Genomic DNA, 21,072 nt, shown 5'->3' on the forward strand with positions numbered 1-21,072 from the left:
CAGTGAACCAATGGTAAGAAATGCATTTCCTCCAAGTTTCCAGAAAGCGACTCACTTGAAATTGGATGATCCTCTCTTGAGAAAGGCACAGGTACATCCTCTCTGTATCCTTCAGGTAAAAGGCACACTTATGCAGCTGGGAGACGGGGTCATCTGCATCCAGCAAGGCGGTCTGCTTATCCACCTTACGGATGATCTGTGTGTGTGTGTGTGTGTGTGTGTGTGTGTGTGTGTGTGTGCGCGTGTTCGGAAAAAAAAACAGGCAAGAGAAGAAGGAAAGAAAGGAAAGTTGATAAGAATATCAGTAGAAGTATCATAAATATCAGGACGACAACATTGCGCTGCTTTCTTCACAGCAGTGACTGATTCTGACCCCAAAGACTTGATTATGAAAAATATATTCTGTCATCTGATAATAGAGAGAAATGATGAGGCTTACCAGTCGAGGAAGAGCCATGCCCGTCACGGAGCACACGAGTTTGACAGTTTGGCCGTAGTGAATGTAGCCGTCTCTCACAGTGAACTCCTCTCCCTCTGACTCTTCATCATCCACTAAAATATCAACAAGACTAAGCTTATCCTGTGTGATCAGACCTTTCATTATGGTTGGCAAAACACAAATATTTCGATGTCAAATTTTTCCATTAAATACAAATTGTTCATTTCAGTAATAAAGAACAGAAGTTGATTTATCATTCTTTCTTGTCAGTATTGTTTTTTTGATTGACATTAATGACATGACAGACAGGAACAGGTCTACTAAGCTGCATTTACACCTCCTAATACACAACAGTGGCAATAGTGTTTTCCAAATGACAAGCTCTGATCTGACTGGCTGGCTTTAGGAGTCAAGTTGCACAGGTGTGGCTGTGGCTGCTGATTCTAAGGAAGAACAAGTCTTCTGCAGAAGCAAATGTTTGCGATTCACTGTACTGACTCAGAAAGATATTACAAGTTCTGTTTAAGAGACATAGTAATGGTAAACAAGCACACCCAGTCAGTATATATAGTCAGTTTTGCTCTCAGGGTTATATAAGATTTCAGATCAACTTCCGCATAAACATTATATAAACTAAGTGAACTTTGGTTAAGTGTTTAGGCCGAAAGAATTGTTTTTTTGAAAGAAATGAATACTTCTATTCAGCAAGAATGCTTTAAACTGATCAAAAGTAACTGTAAAGACACAGAAAATATACAAATATATATTTCAAATAAATTCTGTTACTTTAAACGTTCTATTTATCAAAGAATCATGAAAAATATGCACCATGGAAAAATATTGAGCAGCACAACAGTTTAAAACATTGGTAATGATAAGAAATATTTCTTGTACACCAATTCAGTATAGCAGAATGATTTCTGAAGGATCATGTGACACTGAAGACTGGAGTAATGGCTGCTGAATATTGACAGGAATAAATTACAATATATTAAAATAGAAACAGTTATCTTATTGTAATAATATTTAACTTTATTTAATATTTGTTTTTGCTGTTATGCAGACTTGGTGAGCACAAGGGACCTTTTAAAAACTTTTAAAAATCTTATCAACCTCAAAATTTTAAACAGTAGTTTATATCCAAGTTTTGACCAGTTCTTTAATGATTTGGCAATCAACATTACACCACAGAATTGTGCACAAAGACTTACAGAGGTGGATGTAGAAGGCTCCCCACTGCTGTGAGCTGGCGTGGAAGTTTCCTCCCTCGACGTGCAGGTAACGTGTACTGACTGTCTGCGAGCGAAGTCGGTTAAATAACGCCACTTTCGTTCCTGATGCTATACAGACTGTACACAGGAGAAAGACATAACTCTGTTACAGAGACTTCAAGCTATGTTATCTGAATCGAAAGCCCTGTCTAACATCCTATTTCCCTATAATATGTTATTTCTTATATATCTTTAATATAACAGTGTCATCTTTCCTTCTAAAACTGTCATACAGTCTTAAAAGCATTGTAAGTGTTTCCTTTGAGCATAATGTGGGTAGTGAATACTCACGATCTGCGTTTTTGAGGGACTGTTTTTTTTTGGAAGGTTTGGAGATGACCTTGATCCTCTTGCTGAGGAAGACGCCGATGTCTGTGCTGTTCCCGTAGAACATCTTCACCGACAGCATGAAGTGCTTGCGTTTGTCTGAGTCTGAGATGTACAATGTTTTGGCTGTGCAATAGTTCTGCAGGAAGGAGGCAAGATTTGGGTATTCATGAGAAAAATCATGAATCACCTAATGCTGTGCTAATGGTGTTGTTTTGGCTCTGTGTGTGCGTGCATTACCTTCCCCTCTAAGTTTAGCTGCTGCATCTCCTGGTCGCTGTTGCCGATGCCGATGAAGGCGCAGGGCTGAGACTCCTGCTCCGAACAGCCGTCTCGCTCCATCTGCTCCCTCTTCTTCTTCCATCCACAGCCCATCAGATACACACAAGGGGGAGGACAGAAAAACCTAGATAAACACATTTTCACAACAAAATGTGAGTGTAGCTTGACCATGGAAAACTCACTGGCATAATGTATATCTATTTAGACTGAACTTAATTATTTAGATATCAGATAGATAGAAACAAACAAATAAAAATAAAAATGAAAAGGAAGGAAAGAAATGCTGCTTCTGGTCAGGAATGAATGAATGAATTAATGAATGGAGCAAACAAACAAATGCTACTTTTAGGCATGAATGAATAAATGAACGAACGAACGAACGAATGAGGAAGCAAACAAAATACTGCTTCGGTCAAGAATGAATGAATGAATGAATGAACAATGAATGAATGGAGCAAACAAACAAATACTGCTTTTGGGCAAGAATGGATGAATTAATGAATGATTGAACAAGCAAACAAAATGCTGCTTTTGGGCAGGAAAGAATGAATGAATTAACGAATGGACGAATGAATGAACGAATGAACAAACAAACAAACAAAATGCGGCTTTTGGGCAAGAATGAATGAATGAATATCTAAAATAATAAAATGCACTAACAATCAAAACAAATAAAATGCTGATTTTGGGCAAGAATGAATGAATGAATTAATTAATTAATGAATTAATATTTAAAATAAACAAACAAATAAAATGCTGCTTTTGGGCAGGAATGAATGAATGAATGAATGAATTAATTAATTAATTAATGAAAAATAAACAAGCAAACAAACAAAATGCTGCTTTTGGGCAAGAATAAATGAATGAATATTTAAAACAAATAAATGAATGAACTAACAAAAGAATGAATGAATTAATGAATGAATGTTTAAAACATAAAATAACTAAAATGAATGACTAAAACGATTAATATAAATTACTAAAATGAATAAATGATTATTAAAAAAACACAAATAAATAAATATCATTAAAAATTAAGCTTTAACAGATTTTGCAAAGGGTGCACTAATAAGAAAATATACAATTATTATCACAACTGTTCACTGAATGAATGTACAACAACTGTGCATTATACATCAAATGTACATAACCTCTCAGAATTACTTCAGATCAGCACTAGGTGGCAGCACATGTGTAGTGTTGATACAGCTCTCACTTTCAGGACAAACTCAAGAAACCACCATCAGATGGTCAAAAGTACACAAAACCCAAACCTAAGCAGAAGATACATTTCAGAACTCCCATCAGAGGTTGAGGGCTATGTCATCTTTACTCATCTCATGTTTATTGTGGCCTACATCATTAAAGGGATGTTGGAGCGAACAGATATCAATCAGCATGACCTTGAACACAGAAGCACGACATCTGTACTTCACATTAAAGCCGTGATCTCTGTGGGTGACGATATCAGCTCACTGCACCTCATCTTGGAGAGATACTCGTCTAGACATGAGGCGGGGGAATACTCATGACACACAACTGCAGCTAATATCTGAAAACTGGTGCAATAAAAGGGGAATAACAGCAGCTCCACATCCAGTCAGACTGAAACACGCTGTAGACATGAGTTAGGGGGCAGACCCAACCCCAATCATGTTTCACCCATATACATGACAGCCTGATTTGTACTGTTCAGTATCTTCTGTATTGGTGTCTTTGAAATGAAAAAGGAAAAGACGAGTCTGAAGCCTACTTTCACGTCATAATAATGAAAGACTCATGTCTTAGTCTGGACCACTAGCCGTGGGAGTTTTGATCACAAACAGTGTTGGTTTAATCTAGCTAACCATTATGATATAATTTCTATGACCATGTATATCCACAGCATTAGTACATATAGCTATGACAAAGACCATCATAATGCATGAGGGCACAGGGCATTGCTATGGGGTTAACAGGGTGCTCCGGGTGGTTTTAAGTGTGTTGCTATAGTGTCAGGATGGGAATGCCAGGGTGTCCTGGGTGGTTGTCAGGGCACCGCTGTGTAGTTGCTAGCTATGGTGGCTTTGGTGATTGACAGGGCGGTGAAGTGTGATTGCTAGGACGTCATGGGTAATGGTTAAAGTATTGTTATGCAGTTGCTAGGGTGTCATGAGTGGTTGTTAGAACACTGTTATGCAGTTGTCATGGTGGTTGCTGGGACATAGCATGGTTTTACTGTCTGCTACTGAAAACCAAACTGTTAGTTCTAAAAGCGAGAGCACACCTCTTCTTAACAAACCACACGATTTGATAAATCACTTGTGTTTGTGGCACTGGGACAAGTTAGCAACATTAAAAAAGCCATTAGCTGTTTTAAAAGTCAATGGGGGTCACAAGAACATTCGAAGAAGCAGAACTGGTGCAGCAAGTCAAGTGCTTCACATTTATTTTCAGCTGAAGCTAAATGATACACTTCCTAGTCATAAACCATCTCTGATTACGGAACACATGCATACGATTTCATGAAGCGCACACTTTTGTTCTCTCATCTGGTATTCTGTCGCTCTTGACACGTGTCCAGGTTTTGGCTGTGCTGTTCACGAATAACAGCGTTGTCTCTCTGCCAAATGAGGCCGAGCGAGCTGTAACCGCGACATCAGTTCCCCAGACACAGGGTTTCTCTACAGTTATCATCTTGTCTCGCCTTCCGCTGACCTTCTCTCCTTCACTTCCCCATCTCCTTAATCATTTATTTTCTCTTTCCTGTCATTATTTGGTTTCTCTCACTCCTTTCCTTCTCTTGTCATTTCACCTCTTCATCTTACTGCACTCTTCCCTAAAAATCTAATTTTCCTACCTTAGGGAATAGATGGATGCTATAAGGGGTTTCACATGGCCATGGGATCAGTTTTTGTGCTCAAAAACAGACAGATGGAGAGCTTGGAAATGGTAACGGGTTAAAATTGAAACTCTTTAATGTGTCTTAAAATTGCAATGCCCATAGTGCAAGATGCTAAAAAAAAAACAGGGAGACGCAATGCAAACACCAGAGATGAATTAATAAATATAGCAAATGTCAAAAAAATATTTTACATTTCACCTCATGAATTCATTGTGAATCATAGTTATCATTTACCTTTTTTCATTGCCGTATGATTTCTGTGCAACTTTAGCGTGTAGGATGAGCACAGTTTGGTCTCCTCGTTCCTTCAGGTAATTCCGCATGGCTTCTCTGAAATCACAGAAGAAAAAGAAGCACATAAGACTGAAAATATTACTAAAAACTAAATTTTTAGTAATGCTGTAGCCAAGTACCTTAATATGTAAAAAAAAAAAAAAAAAAAAAAAATTATAACACATATGCAATTTATTTTCTTTTTCTATGCTTTTTTTTTTTTTTCAATTTTACATGAACTTTGGTTTATGAATGAATGAATGGTACCACCTCACCAGCACACATTCACCTCAAACTTAAGTGGTATAACCAGAGAGGGTCAGCATGTAAATGTCAATGGGAGGAATCATTACGCTCAATACTGTAGGAATAAAAGTCACACCTTACAGTTAAAAGAGCCAATCCTCTGTTTGTTTACTCTAGAATGCATTTACACATTATAGTTGGACCAGCACTTTTTTTTTTAGCATTATTTGAGTTTAAGAACCACATTATATTGAGACATTGGTGTCAGATTTTAACCTTGAATTTAAGTAGGTTACTGAAATGTAATTTCGACAGACCATTGGTCCTTCCCCATTTAAGTTGTTGAATGAAGCTGTACTTTTGTGGCTGCCAAGTGACCTGATTTGGCTTAAAGGGACTTTGGTATAACGTTATCAGAGATAAAACAAAAATATATTACTGAAACAAGTAAGATTACATATTTGATGAGCATTTTCATAAAAACTGCAGTTCTCTATGACTTCTACTTTGATTTTCACTTGTGTGCTTTAACTTCAATGCCACAGTTTGGAGTTTTTAAAACCCATCCTTGTTTCAGACCTGTAAAACCACTTTAGGAGTGCTATTGTAGAGGGTTCTGGTGAAAGCATGTGGTGTGTGTATGTGTGTGTGTTTCTTTAAAGAGAAAGCCTTCTGAAGGCCTGTATGTGCTTCAAAAACCAAATCTCCAGAGCTTGACTAGAAACATAGGCCCAAGTTTGATTAGCCAATTCTCTGGTGAGTGCAACTATGTGTTGCTTGCAGAAAGCACACAAACCACTGTGGCCAAAAACCTCAGCTTTCCAGCTGGGGGTCTTTAAAATAAAAAGAAGGGGTAGAGGGGGGTAAGAAAAAGGGCAAAAGGACAGAAGAGTGTGTGTGTGTGTGTGTGTGTGTGTGTGTGTGTGTGTGTGTGTATGTGTGTGTGTGTGTGTGTGTGTGTGTGTACAAGTCAAACGGCACAAAATCTCTTTGACACGAAATCGAAATTCTTTGATTATGAGCTGTCTTCCAATTACCTCAGTAAACTAATGAAAAACATCCCAGCATATGCAAACTTAAATTAGCTTGCTAAATGTGGATACTCTGGAAGTGGGATGCATTTCAAGGAAACATTAAAAAAGCATTGCTTCAAGGTTGTTGTTTAATATGATAACATACCAAGCTTTGAACGGAATCCCAAACAGAAATATTCTGCAAGAAGATCAAAAACACTCTGATCTGTAACAGACTGTATGTGTTGGATAAAAACGCTCACGCAGACACTCACGCACAAAAAAAACAGCTCATTTGCACAGATGTCAGTGACACCTGACACGTCAAAATTCTCAGAGGGACACAGAGACGGGGTAATTGTTGGGGGGCAGCTTACACACACACAAGCAGCTTCCCTTTGCTACGCAAACGTCTCACACACGCTCAAGTTAGACAGGCTTTTGTTATGGAAAGCAAGGGGGCCCTGTGACATGAGGGTGGGAGGGGAAGTATGAGAGGGAGTAGAGGTGAAAGGGTTGTGCTTCGACAATAATCCTTCTCCTAAAAGACAAGAGACAGGCCCAATGCACCAAGACTAACAGGAGGACTAATGATTCACACTTAAAGCAATTTAACCTCACACACTGGCTTATTCAAGTTTCCAGCAGAAAATCTGTGTGGTGCAGAGCACTCCCCTCCATGTATTTTGGCATCATGGAGAGAAGCTTTACTCTCATTGGTTGTTGCTTATGAAGATATGCTAGTAGCACAGCGTTGTTTAGAAATGCAAAGAGCAAAAATCATCTTCTACCAGTGGAGACAACGAATCAGTACCTGTATGGCTGAAGAAGCAGAAAAGACAAAGATGGAGTTTTGGTTCATCCCCAATGGTGCCTTTGGCTTATTCAGCAGGGGCTTACATTTAATATTCAGTAATATTCCGAAATATGATCGATTTGACTGCACTGACACTGTATGATGAGAACAAAACTTGAGCTGACTTTGAGCTGTACAATGACACTACTATCTTCTGAAGAGCTGCTTTATAGCTAAACCACATTTTCTTCATAATTGATGAATTTTGCTACACTGACTCTATTACTGAATTGAATTGCATCAACACTGAACTAATTTGAGCTGAATAATGATACTATTGCAGAGCTTCTTTAAAGCTGAAACTGAAGTCTCAATTGATGAAATCATCGTAACTGATGAATTTTGCGTCAACACTGTTATTTTCCTATTCATTAATGTGAAACAGTTTGAAACCATCAGTATTGTATAACGTGCTATATAAACAAATGTGACTAGACTTGGCTCAAACTAAAAATATGAGCGGAAAAAATCAGTACAGCATACACAAAGTGGAAGGATTTGATGACAGAAAATCCTAGTAGTGATGCCAAAGTTGCTGCTTCTTTGCTGGACAGGCAATTTGTCGCTATTTCTTGTCGGAATTTTATAAAAGCAATATGATTTTCAACCAATGAAAAGTCAGACAAAACAGCTTGTCTTTGGTTGCAGTCATGGCTAGTTATGACAATCGATCAAATAAATAAATAAATGACAGCCTATTATATTTTAATCACTTATTTTATGACGAAATGTCTAGTTAAGACACAGTACTAGTCTAAACCTACAGTAGTTTGTCTACCTCATGCACTGTCAAATTTTTCGTCATGCTAAATGATTTTAGAGTCATTTAGAATGCTAAAGACAAATCCTATCTGACAGCTTGCATACAGTTTTATCTAAGATCTTGTATGTCAGCGAGCATCACGAAGCGAGTGAATATTGAACCTCCCAGCCTCACAGGACACACACACAAATGGTGAATTCCTGCAGATCTGGTGATGTCATCTTCCTCAGGCCCATGTCATCTGATACCTTTGATACTTCTAATAACCTGCCATGTGTGTGTGTTCAGAAAAAAAAGACTCAGTGGCCATCTCCGACATGGATTTGGCTTGTGTACTTCAGAAAGGACAGATCTTTACTGAGAATCTCTGCTGAGCAGAGTCCTCTACTCACGGATAAAATGTACACGTATCGCCAAATGCTAGTGAATTCCTTCAACAGTGCAAAGACAAGCATGTGCAGAGCACATGAAATCAGCTGCATGTCCGATTCGTGATTACAGGCACCAACATTCCAAGACTTTCGACATTTCTCTTCAATGCTCAAATGTTATTTCATCAACAGTGTTCAACTTTGATATCCGGAGACCTGACAATTCACAAAAACACCAGCAATGTTTACAAAGCATCTCAGAAGACAGTTATTGATGGCCATCACCATTTGCAGAGGTGCTGGGGAAAACCATAACAGCATTATAATCAAAGGTCTGACAGTATAACCCTCAGCTAAATTACGTTATACCATTTGTTTCTTGAAAGTTTGGTCAGTTAGTCAGTAAACTGCTGACTATAGTGAGGTCGACCAGTAAGACTCTTTGCAACAGTGCATTAAAAGAGGCTGAATTTTGAGATGTGGCTTATCAGAGAGGGCTTTAATGTTTCAGCAGTAGGGCTGGGTGGTAAGATGGTGTATATCATTACCACGGTACAAAATGTCAACCGTAACAGATTTTTTATTCCGTGCATACGGCGATACGTAAATAAGTGCCCGTGGTTCACTCCCGTGCAGCGCACATGTGACTGAGACGCTGCCATTTGTCAAAGAAACATGGAGAAAGACGAACGAGCAGATCTGAGTTGTGTTTCCCAAAAGCATCGTAAGCCTAAATTAATTGTTGCTAAGTTGAGCTATGATCAACTTAACTTTACCATGCTTTTGGGAAATGCAGCCCAGGAGGACCCAGAAAGTATTCAGTTTTCTAAAGGGTTGTTCATAATGTGATATTGTCAGAACAAAGGTGCATCAAAGGTGCAGCAGTCAACCGCGAGAGCTATACAGCGACGGGACAGTTTAGAGGAGCGCACAGGCTCACAGTGGAGGAAGCGTTATGAGTTAAGCTTACTTGACCACAACAGATCATATGTCAACGTCGTAAATGAATAGAAATAGCCTTAAATAATGAATAGATGTACATCTTTCCACCCCTTATGTGTACAGTAAATTTTTAAACACCAGAATCACATTTAACGTGGACGCGGTTTTAAGGTATGTACAATTTAAACTACTTAGTCAGCACTAATAGTAGTTGATGTTCAGTTTGCATACTGCTGTTCTTCTAGTCACTGATGATCTCTTTCCTCTCTTCATTAATGCTTCAGGTGAAGGGTTGCCAGTTATCACAAAAAGAGCCCCTTAAAAACGCAGTATAATAAGCAGATACCAGGGAACAAATGTAAACAATATAACTAGTATTAATAGTGTCCTACCAAATTAAAAGTAAATGTAATTTATTATGAATAGAATATTTCAATAGAAAATATTTAGATATTATGAACTGATCGAAGTAAAACAATAACAAGAGATTTAAAAATAATTCGGAAACACCTTATTTTTAAAGTTTGACTGCACCTACAAGTTGCATTTAATATCAGTCAATCTAAAAGTTGAGTGTTTTTACTAAATAAATAATTTATTTAAAAAGAAAAAAAATCAAACAAGGTGAAGTACTTTTAATTTCTAAAGTATTTGAGTTTATTTATTATCTAAAGCCCTTTTTGTCGATTTTCAGAAGAACTACATATATGAATAACTATATTGTGAAATATATTGTTAACGTGAAATAAAATGAGTCATACTGTGAACCAGAATTTGTGTCACACCTCCTACCCCCAGCCAGCAGTGTAACTTTTAGATGGCAAAACTCTTTAAATTCATCCCCTTTGAAGCAACACCACCTCAGCCAATAAATCACCACTTTTGTATCAAATTGACCACCTTCAACAATACATTTCAAGACAATCAGACTACAAACCACCTGCTGTAAGCACTGTTCCTATCTGCATCTCTATACACCTCCGTTTGTTTCTATTATGGTTTTGTGCAATGAAAGGTTATAGTCAGTTAGTCGTTTACATAGAAAGGTGCCAATACACTACCATTTAAAAGTTTGGGGTCAGTTTTTTTTTAAATACTTTTTAATAATCAGCAAGGATGCATTATATTGATCAATAGTGAGTATTAAACATTTCTAATGTACCAAAAGATTTCTATTATTTGAAACAAATGCTGTTCTTTCAAACTTTCTAATCAAAATACCCTTTTTTTCTCTCTTTTTTTTGAGCACCAGTCAGCATATTAGAATGATTTCTGAAGGATCATGTGACCCTGAAGACTGGAGTAAGACTACTGAAAATTCAACTATATAATAATAGAAAAAAATTATTATTATTATTATTTATAAAAATACATATATAAAGCAGTTATTTTAAATTATATTAATATGTATTACTGTATTTTTTATCAAAAATATCTAGACTTGGCAAGCAAAAAGAGACTTTCAAAAACATTTTTTAAAAATCTTGCCAGCTCCAAACTTTTGAAAGGTCTAAATGTGTCGGATCAGTGTCTGGTGGATGCTAAACAAGCCTAATTATACAGTGCTTTCTAAAATGACTACTTGTTCTGAAAACCTACTGACAAAATGATTTTGAAAATATATGCAGTTGTGTGTACGTTTCAAAAATGTGATCAAAGATCACTTAGGATTCAAAATATAAACTGCCCAAATACTAAAGTGGAAAACATATGATAGAAGGTTTGAGGTTTATTTCATTGGTTAATGTCTTACGGGGAACATTTGAACCAAACTTGGCGTTATTTATGGCATGGTTTATTGCACCTTGTTGTGCTGGTAAAATTACGTCATCAATAACATGCAACTCCATGTAAGCAGACCTGCAGATCAATCAAAGGTCTTGCACGCAAAGTCAAGCCACTGGGCCATGTGATGTCATATGCTTAAGAGAAAAACCACAGAGCTTCCTCACGGAAAACGCACATAAGCTTGAGCAGTAGTGATTGATAGAGAATTTTTGAATTAAAAAAAGAATTGAATTATTCAGATAGCTTATATCCACCCAACTGAAGAGAAGAAAAACTTCAAGTATAAAATATCAAATTTAGAGAAAGAAGGACAAAGCAACCACAGGATTACACAGACACACATACACACAAAGCCAGACACACATTGAGGAAAGAAGTGGACAAGCCTTTGTGAGTCATCAACTTTCAGCAACAGCATGACAAATATGGCCACTTTAACAGGAAGAGCTTTTGACACACACACAGACCTTGAACACGCAAAAGCAAACCCGCAACAAATGTCATAATCTACATACATATTTTAAGTAGATTCAAAACCACAGCACATGAAAGTCAATATGCCACATTAGATTAAAAAGAAAAAAAAAAACACCTGAAAGATGCAAATTTTTTAGAAAGACGTTTTACAATGGGAAAACCAGAATGTGACGTCAGCTACATAATTCAAGAACCATATTTCCAGTGATCTTTCTTTTTTTGTGTCAAGGAAGTGGAATTTAATCATCCTAAGCTCACAGGTCTCAATGGATCACTCGCAAAAAAAAAAAAAAGAAAAAAAAAAGAAAAAAGAAAGAAATATGAAAGGTGGGCAAGCCCAATAGGTCTGAGATAACAAGCCAAAAAATGTTTCAATATTTTCCTCTTTTTAACTATATATATGTATAAATATTATATTTAAAAAAAATTGTTTCTATTGTCCTCATTTGTGAGTTGCTCTGGACAAAAATATTTTACATTTTAAAATTTTACATAGCTGTTTTCTATTTGAAAATATATTCAAAATGTAATTTATTTCAGTGACAAAGCTACATTTTCAGCAGTCATTACTCCAGTCTTCATTGTTACATGATCCTTCAGAAATCATTCTAATGCTGATTTGGTGCCATTTAAAATATGAATAAATAAGAATAAGAATATATCTAAATAGATGGAGAAATCACTTTGGAGAATAAAAAAGCAGATAGAGTTATAGGAGAAAAGTAAGAAAATAGTTAAAAGAGAGGAAGAACAGAAGTATGAATGACAAACTGCTCAAGTTAGTTCATGCCCAAATTTTGCAGATTTAGTAATACTAGTAAAAACAGTTACTTGTGCCAAAGCTGCATGTTTGAATGTGCACAAGATGAGAATGACATATAAGGAGAAGGTTTGTATAATACTCTGCCAGTTAATTGAGACTGTAGATGTCTAAAGAGGTCCATCATCCTCCAGGCATGTCACATTATCTTTAACAATGGGCTCAACGACAAATACACACTAACACACACACTTCATCACTTTATCCTCTAGCCATCACCACACACATGCACAACATCCCATTAAAAATAGCCAGTGTCTACAGAAAGCATTATCCAAACAGATTTGGGCCAAATGAATCTGACTTATAAACCTGTGACTGAACAACACCTTCAGCCCCTTTCACACTGCGATTCCGGAAAATACATGGGTAATGTGTCCAGCCAATCGTTCCTGGGTCGCTAGATTTTGCCCCTTTCACACTGCCAGTGATTTCCCGGAATCTGTGAGTGCGTTCACACACAACCCATAAAGGTCCCGTAATGACACGTATCATCAGGATGTGATGCGTAATGTACGAGTCGAAAACGATAGGCACGTTAACTTTCACTTAAGCTGGTGAACGATCTCAGCTTCAGCGCAGATAGTGATTCATTACAGATTCATTACAGTTTGCACATATTTTTTTTGTTGCGAACGTTGGTCTGCCTTCAAAACACCCGGTAAAAGAGTCGCACGATAACGTGCGTCATCACTACGACACACCCTTTACGGCATTGGTTCTGGCTTTTGTTCACACAGAGCTCGTTCCGGGACTGAACCCATCAATGTTACTAGGTCCCCAGCCCGGGATTGGGGACGTGTTTGCGTTCACACAGAAGGTGATCCAGCAATTTTCCGGGACCAGAGTGCAGTGTGAAAGGGGCTTTAGTGAATTATAAGCAGAATATACAGACACACCAGTCTTTATCTAATGATACTCAGATTCACAGGATGGGGCCCAGCACAGACAGGGGCCGTGAAGCAGTGGCAATGTCCTGCCAGGGTGTGTGCTCTCTGCCAGAATGCAGTCGTGCTGTAAGTTAACCACAGGGCGCGCGACACGGGTTGGGCGGGTAGTGCTTAACTCTCCCCTCTCTATCATTTTCCATGTCCCTCACTTCTCCACTCAAAACACGAACCGCTGACTGGAGCTGCTTCACAGCACGCATCGTCTAAAAACATTTCATTCCATATTTCTTGGGTGAATTCTTGGCCTCCAATTTTGACTCTTCAAAAAAGGATGGATGGAGAAAAAGAACATTAACCAGAGAGACAAGATGGGGAAACGAGTAAAAAAAGGGATATAGAGCAATGTGATGGTGACAAATAGGGACAGCAACTATGGAAAAAGGAGAAAAACTAATGAAAAAAAAAAGCAGTGTTGAGAGACACTAAAACTAAACCTCAGTGGGGACTACAGCTCAGAATCTCCGAGGCCAACAGGGCTTTTATTTTCAGACTGGCCATTATTAAATAAAGTGTAATACAGCCAAATTTTAGAGAAAACGAAATGTAGGTTTAAGTTAGAGTAACATAGAGTAATTAATAATAAAAAATAAAAATAAAAACTATGTTAGAAATAACATTCACATTTGGGAAAGTAAATTAGATCACATTTGATTTATATGCATCTTATTTTTGTTTTCACCAAGAAAGTCATTCAGCGGTGTAGGAACGATCCCAAAAAAATAATTATTATTATAAATCTCATAAGTAAATTTTCACAAAGTTTCACAGTTTTAAATGTCTATTTGCTTATGTGAGATAACATATAGCTAAAAATAAGATTTCCAATTAAAGTACATAACTTTAAAATATCTACTGTATATATACTATATTTCTGTCAAAATTACTTAAATATAATATATTGTAATGTAATGTAATATAAGTAAGGGATAACCCCTATTCTACGATAACATTTCCGGCTGAATATACATTATCTCACTTATTACATGGCTACTTGCCACATAAGTAAATAATTAGACACAAAGCACTGATTCGAGTTGAAAGTATAGCGCTGATTTCAGTTACCCGGATGAGCCTGTGTTATTAGCTTTTATCGAGGGATAACATTTCTTGGAATGTCGGGACTGACCAACCAGAATCAAGAAATTCCGCAAACCTGTGTTATAATATAATAAAATAATTTCTACACTGTAAAAATAAAAAATCCTGTTAAAGTATGTTAAAGTAATTTATGGCATGTTAGCAAAAATTGTACTATAAAAATATGGTGACAATGTTTCAGGTATGGCATATTGATGCCTGAAAATTTTACAACTTACACTAGGCAATATATGTAAATATATCAATACTAACTACTTGATACATCTACTTGAACTATCTGATTTTTTTAACCACCATAATAAAACAGGTGTCAGAGAAGACATGTAAAATCAATTGTAACACAACTAACAACAACAACAACAAAATCTAATGTGACATGCAAGGACTACTGGGATTGTAATTGTAGTGTTTCACACCATGAATTATATTGTAATTCAAAATTTGTATTTTAGTATTTCACAATAAAATGACATGTGATGTTAAACCATTTATAATTTTTCACCATATATGGTAAGGCAATGCACAGTTAGACAATAACTGCAGCATTTTTCTTTAAAAATGACAAACTTTTAAGTTAGATAATGTTAAAACTTATGTGCGGATAGTTCAGAAAGTTCCATTGTCATCACTGTAAAGTCATGTAATTCACAAATTCTGCAAACAGAAACGCAAGCCGTACCAGAGAGAGGCCTTTCTCAGCTTCTACGTTTGTTATTAGCATGTGAAGGTGATAAACATACCTCGTCAGGCGCTGTGGTTGAGGGTGCTCCCCAAACTTCCTGTAAAGACAGAAAAACACTTTAGCAGAAATTCAACCACGATGCAAACAAAAACATCATTTTATTCACACAAATATTTGAGATCTCACCTGTGTACGATACTGTACCACTGTAACACTTAAACACACACACACACAAGCCCTTTTCACACCCTCGAATGTGCCGCGGCGGGCAAACACAGACACCTGCCCGCTGTTTGAGATTAGCAGGCTTGCAGCTGTTGTAGTGACCTTGTGAGAGCACGCTCACATGACCGTGTGTTCAAACACACACAGGTGGCCAAACTAAACCACGCTCCCATTCTGATCACATCCACCAGGCTAATTATCACAGGAAAGCTGTCTAGCGGCACAATTTAGCGATAACTGCTGCCAAACACACATCTCTTTCCTTTTGATAGGGATTAAAAAGAATGTTCCGGGATAAACGCAAGTTAAGCTATCGCCACAGATGCTGTTGATTACCGCAGCCCTCACTTTGAAAAAAAAAGGATAAATCACATTTACAGTAATAAACGTATAATGGAAGCCTACAGGGCAAGGCATTTTCCCAGACATAAATGTTAAAATATACACAGTTTTGAAAGTAGTCTTGAGTTAACACATACCATTTAATGAATATAGTCAGATAAAATTGCTTGCTAATCTTTAACAATTTCTAATGCAATATTTCAACTTTCACAAAACCACCAAACTCGCACAATGTATGCTGAGATATCAAACAGGATTTAGCCTAAACTATTTGCACAGAACTAGTACAGCGCAAAAAATAAAAAAATTAAAACAATTCAATTTCTGTCACTAATTTGTTTAGGATTTACTTTGAAACAATTTTCATTTAGAAATTGATTACACATAATCTCAAAGAATCTAATAAACCCAACCCATTAAATTAAATGTGATTTTTTTACAAAATGATTTTTCAAGTCACGGATACTGTCAATAAAGCTTAATGAGATTTGAACCCATAACATTTCTTTAAATTATCACGATCAGAAAAGCAACCGAGCAGTTTAAGAAAAGTCCAATGATGGCCCAGTAATGGCCGCACATTCCCTCAGATGTGATATTTCACGTCAGACAGACAAAGACTTATTTCTCCTAAATGTTGTAGAGTGAATTGTAGATTAACAGATCATCAGAGTACAGTAATGTGGAACATTGATTGGATGGTTTCACTTACGCTTGTGACCTCAGACAGCAGATAATGAAAACCGTCGCCTCATTTCAGAAGAACCTGAAGGCCTGTCATGACCCTTTCTGTTTGAAGCTGTTACTATAGAGACCTCACAACTGTTATTACTTGAAATCTAACCGAATGAATACAGTGCCCATGACAACACTGGCCCCGGTCCAATTAGTTAAGGCAATCCCAGAATGAAGAGCTAGGTGGAAAAAAATTATCCTACCCAAATCTGAAAAATATCATTTGATATATCAAATAAATACATTTGCAATATTAAGAGAAAAGGAATTACAATGCATGATTGTATCACCAGAGCCCTATTCTTTAATGTTAAAAAATGAGGTTCATTTGTTTGAGTATTTCGTCATTAGTTTGTTTGAGTGTGTTTTAGTAAAGCAAACACAGGCCACAGGAGCTCTGCTGTGGGGTTGTGCCCGTGGGATAGTCTTTACTGTACAGCTGATCCCCAGGGGTCCGTGCTAAACTGACAGCAGCCTTGAGGCCAAAGCTGAGAGGAAACAGAGACTGTGGAGGGTTTATAATAGAAGAAGAGAGACAAATCGATGGCTGGAGCTTCCTGATCCAACCCCAGTGAACCTGAGCAAGTTACAGGAAGATCTCAAATCAAGTCACGCTGTCACTGCCACGAGACTGGAGAAGACCACCACAGACTGAGAGAGACACTGCAAGAACAACAGTTTCATATCAATATAAATTTAATAGGCAATCTTTTTAGTGACCGGTGGGCACATATGACATCTCTTTACAAAAACTACTATGGAATATGCCAAGTGAATTGCAAGTCAATACCCAGAAGTGGCAGCTTAAATTAAACGTGAAACAGTATCCATCAAGTTTTCAAAAGTTCTCTTCCTAAAGCTATCTACTTATTAAAATATTTGTATTCACCCCCCAAAAATAGATAGAACAGAGTGGAAAAAGTGGTATCCGCTTTGGTTGCCTGCAGGCTTAGATGTGTTAATCGTGGCAGTCATAACTGTAATATCATTTAACAGATAATTAATTGATCAGCAGCGGGACTTACTGAAGATTCTAAGAAGAAAAGAAAAAAAAAAGATTTGCTGGAAACTCATCTTGGTAACATTCTGAACTGAAGCACAAGTGCAAACCTGTTACAACTTGACTGAATACCCATATCCTGACTCAACAATTGCTATGTTGTAATACATAATCAGAGAAATTAGCTGTCTTATTTACTTACTAAGCTTGTTCTCAAGTCTGGAAGAACACAAAAGGCCATTGCACTTTAATGAGAGAGGGAACATTGGAAAGAAAGGGAGAGGAAGAGTGAAAAAGACGATAGACAGGGCTGGAATTAAGGGATGGGATGAGGCTCGTGTGGGGGAGAAGAGGAAGATAAAGAGACAAAAAAAAGCAATTAAAAGAAAAGGAAAAAAAGAGCAAAAAAAGAGGATCAGGGGCTCAGCAGAGAGAGGGCGAGAGAGGGAGAGAGAAACAGAGAGAGAGAGGACACTAGTAGAATAATTATAGAGCTGTAGATCAATAAGGTTCCCACAGTGAAGTGCTGATGTTTGAGAGGATAATGGATACCAGCTCGCTTCAAGCACATGCTGCTACTACACAAACCCCACAATCAGGGGCCCATCTGGGGCCACAGCTCTGCTGGCCAACACCAGCCGCCTGCCCTGGATCTCCAGTACAGAGCTCAATCAATAGGGATTTTTCTTTTGGCTCTCTCTTCTTCCATTTCTGCTTGCCTCACCACATGAAAGAATATGTATATATTTTTAATTAAACAAATTTTTGGTTCTAAATGAGAGCTGGACATTTAACAGATATAATGTAACTTCACATCGCTGAGAAGAAGAAAAAAAATTCACTCAGAAACTGCTAGTAAATTCCAGTAACAAAGAAACAGCAAGCAACACGCTGAATTAAATGTGACATTTTGAAGTAGAAAAACATTTTAACATACACCAATAATCTTTTTTACATTGTATAAACTCACTGTAAAACTTCAAAAGCACTTTTGCTGCAGAATGGCATACTGTGCATAGGCTTATTCACAATTTCAACAAAAGCTCCTCCATGTCCTCCAGCTAAATAATGTTATCTTGAAGGTATTATCTTGTTATACATTTAACCGTCAAAACCAAATGTTCAACTTTGCAAAACACAAAAATAGTGGCACATGATCAACAGGATGAAGGTAAGATCACTGGAACACAGTAACATAAAGAGAAAGAGCTCTGAGGCTCTTTCTCACCAGCCCTGGGCCATCGGGCCAGTCTTCCTCTGTAATATCAGTCTCACGACACTTTCCCTTCCCACCAAATTATTTCAATTCCATGCAGTTCATTTAGTCAAATAAATTAAACATGCACAAATTGAACACAACAGGAAGAAATTTGTATTGTGGTTTAACAGATTCTTCTAGACCACTGTGCTCCATTTACATGTTCCCTTTAGCAGTCCAGACATGCAGCTTTACAATCAACAAGAAACACTATTCACAACCCATTTTACTTTTGTAATATAAGCAAAATATAAGCCACAGCTCGATTTTATCCACTGGGAAGTGACTGAATGGTGAAAAGTGGGCGTTCTGTATCAGAACGAAGCCAGATCTGCATGAAGGACGTGGAAGCTTAAGGTCAAGTTCACCGTTGAGAGCATCTTGATGTATCCCAGCGGTAATGTGTCTGAATAAATCATTATTTGCTACTATTGCTGTAAACTTTATGATTTCAGCATAAACTATAGGAAAATGAATAGAAAAGAATATCAGAGGCAGAGCAAGTTATTACATTCCGATGGAAGATATATTAAGAATTAAATATTTTACTGTTCAAAGTTTTTTTTTTTTTTTTTTTGATCAGATAGTATATTAAATTCAGTTCACTCTTACTGCAGTTGTTTTGGCATGAACGTTCAGAGGACTGCTTGTTCAATCAGAAAATTCTGGTTTCGAAATACTACAAGAAGAAGAAAAAATGATTGCGTTGAAGGAAAAACACACTCACTTTCACAACTTTTCCACTCCAAATGCATAACTCATTTTGCATATCAGCAAAGGCCCGTTCCATGTGCAAGCAAAGTTGTGGCCCATCAATGGAAGAATCAGGCACTGAAAGAGTTTTATATGTGAAACACTGTGGTTAACATGCACCTGTTATAAAAACGGTGTTGCAATTTGAACAAATGCCAATATCAATGTGTTCCACTTCCTATTACTGACATATAGCAGGGCCTACTTGAATTTTTTATTACATTTGGGCTGGATAAATAAAAGCACAGGCAAATCATGCACTTAGTCTAAAAAAGAAGTACACATAATTGAACAACGTCTTCAGGTTATTCGTGTCTGCATCTGGAGAACACTAGAGATGAAGTAAAGACGACTTAATATTTCTTCTCTAAGCCAAAGAGACTTTAATTAGCAACAAGACCAAACATGAAGGCTGTGGAAGTCAATCAAATCAAGATCCCACCATATGTCAAGACGCAGGAAAAAGAGCCATCACAAGAGAGTGCAGAGAGAGATATATAGAGAGAGAGAGAGAGAGAGAGAGAGAGAGAAAGAAGTGTGAAGAAAGTGTGAAAGCGATGAAAGAGAAAAAAAGATACAATTTCGTCGAAAAACCACCAGCATTTCCTTGAAGTCTTCCTACAGAGAGAGGAGCTAAAATGTGAGCAGAGGTGTGCAAGCACCATCCACTAAACAAGACAGTCATGTCAAACAAATAAAACAAAACTCATACTAACAATACGCTTAGTTGTTTGTGAATCACCATTAAATAAACTCACTGAAAATCCTCGACACGCCTCGTGAGACAATCAGAACACAAAACACAATGACAGGATGCCAAGATTTTATTGTCTTGGAGCATATTTATGTTCATTTGATCGTGAGGAAAATATGAGGCCGAATGTGACTCAAGTGATGGCTATTCCATTTCACTGGTGTTATGAGGAAATGTTTATTTCAGCTCGTAAAAAGAGAGTGATTAGAAAATGAAAAAAGTGCCTAGATTTCAGCTGGAGTCTTATCCTATTTACTCAGTGAGGTCATGAAGTAAGATGCTATCTGGTAACTGTCCGACTCGACCCGTGGCTGTTTCTTTGTATCCATCCTCATGGGATTGACTGACAGTTAAGAGCTTCACACAGTTCAGAACCAAGAGAGTAACTGAGACACAGGGTGTGCGGAGTACCAATTCAAATCATTTTCAGCTTTCAAAAGCATTCCCCTGAGAGAAGAGGAACGTATGCCGGTGTCAAGGCAAGATCACAAAAAAATAGTTTTAAATTCTCCTGGATCTTCTG

The 21,072-nt window shown here is 37.3% G+C and overlaps 1 protein-coding gene across 1 annotated transcript in view; it reads right to left on the reverse strand.

Annotated features, from left to right (window-relative positions):
* The window catches only part of LOC109109858 (recombining binding protein suppressor of hairless-like), a 44,432-nt gene that overhangs the window by 5,415 nt on the left and 17,945 nt on the right, over positions 1-21,072 (reverse strand). The window contains exons 2-8 of the mRNA XM_042760806.1: positions 15,541-15,579; positions 5,438-5,533; positions 2,278-2,443; positions 2,002-2,176; positions 1,651-1,788; positions 440-552; positions 56-196 (exon numbers count right to left, since the gene is read on the reverse strand). Coding sequence (XP_042616740.1) covers positions 56-196; positions 440-552; positions 1,651-1,788; positions 2,002-2,176; positions 2,278-2,443; positions 5,438-5,533; positions 15,541-15,579 — 868 coding nt within the window. The remainder of the gene's footprint in view (positions 1-55; positions 197-439; positions 553-1,650; positions 1,789-2,001; positions 2,177-2,277; positions 2,444-5,437; positions 5,534-15,540; positions 15,580-21,072) is intronic.

This window comes from Cyprinus carpio, chromosome A7 (assembly GCF_018340385.1).
Source record: "Cyprinus carpio isolate SPL01 chromosome A7, ASM1834038v1, whole genome shotgun sequence".
NCBI lineage: Eukaryota > Metazoa > Chordata > Actinopteri > Cypriniformes > Cyprinidae > Cyprinus > Cyprinus carpio.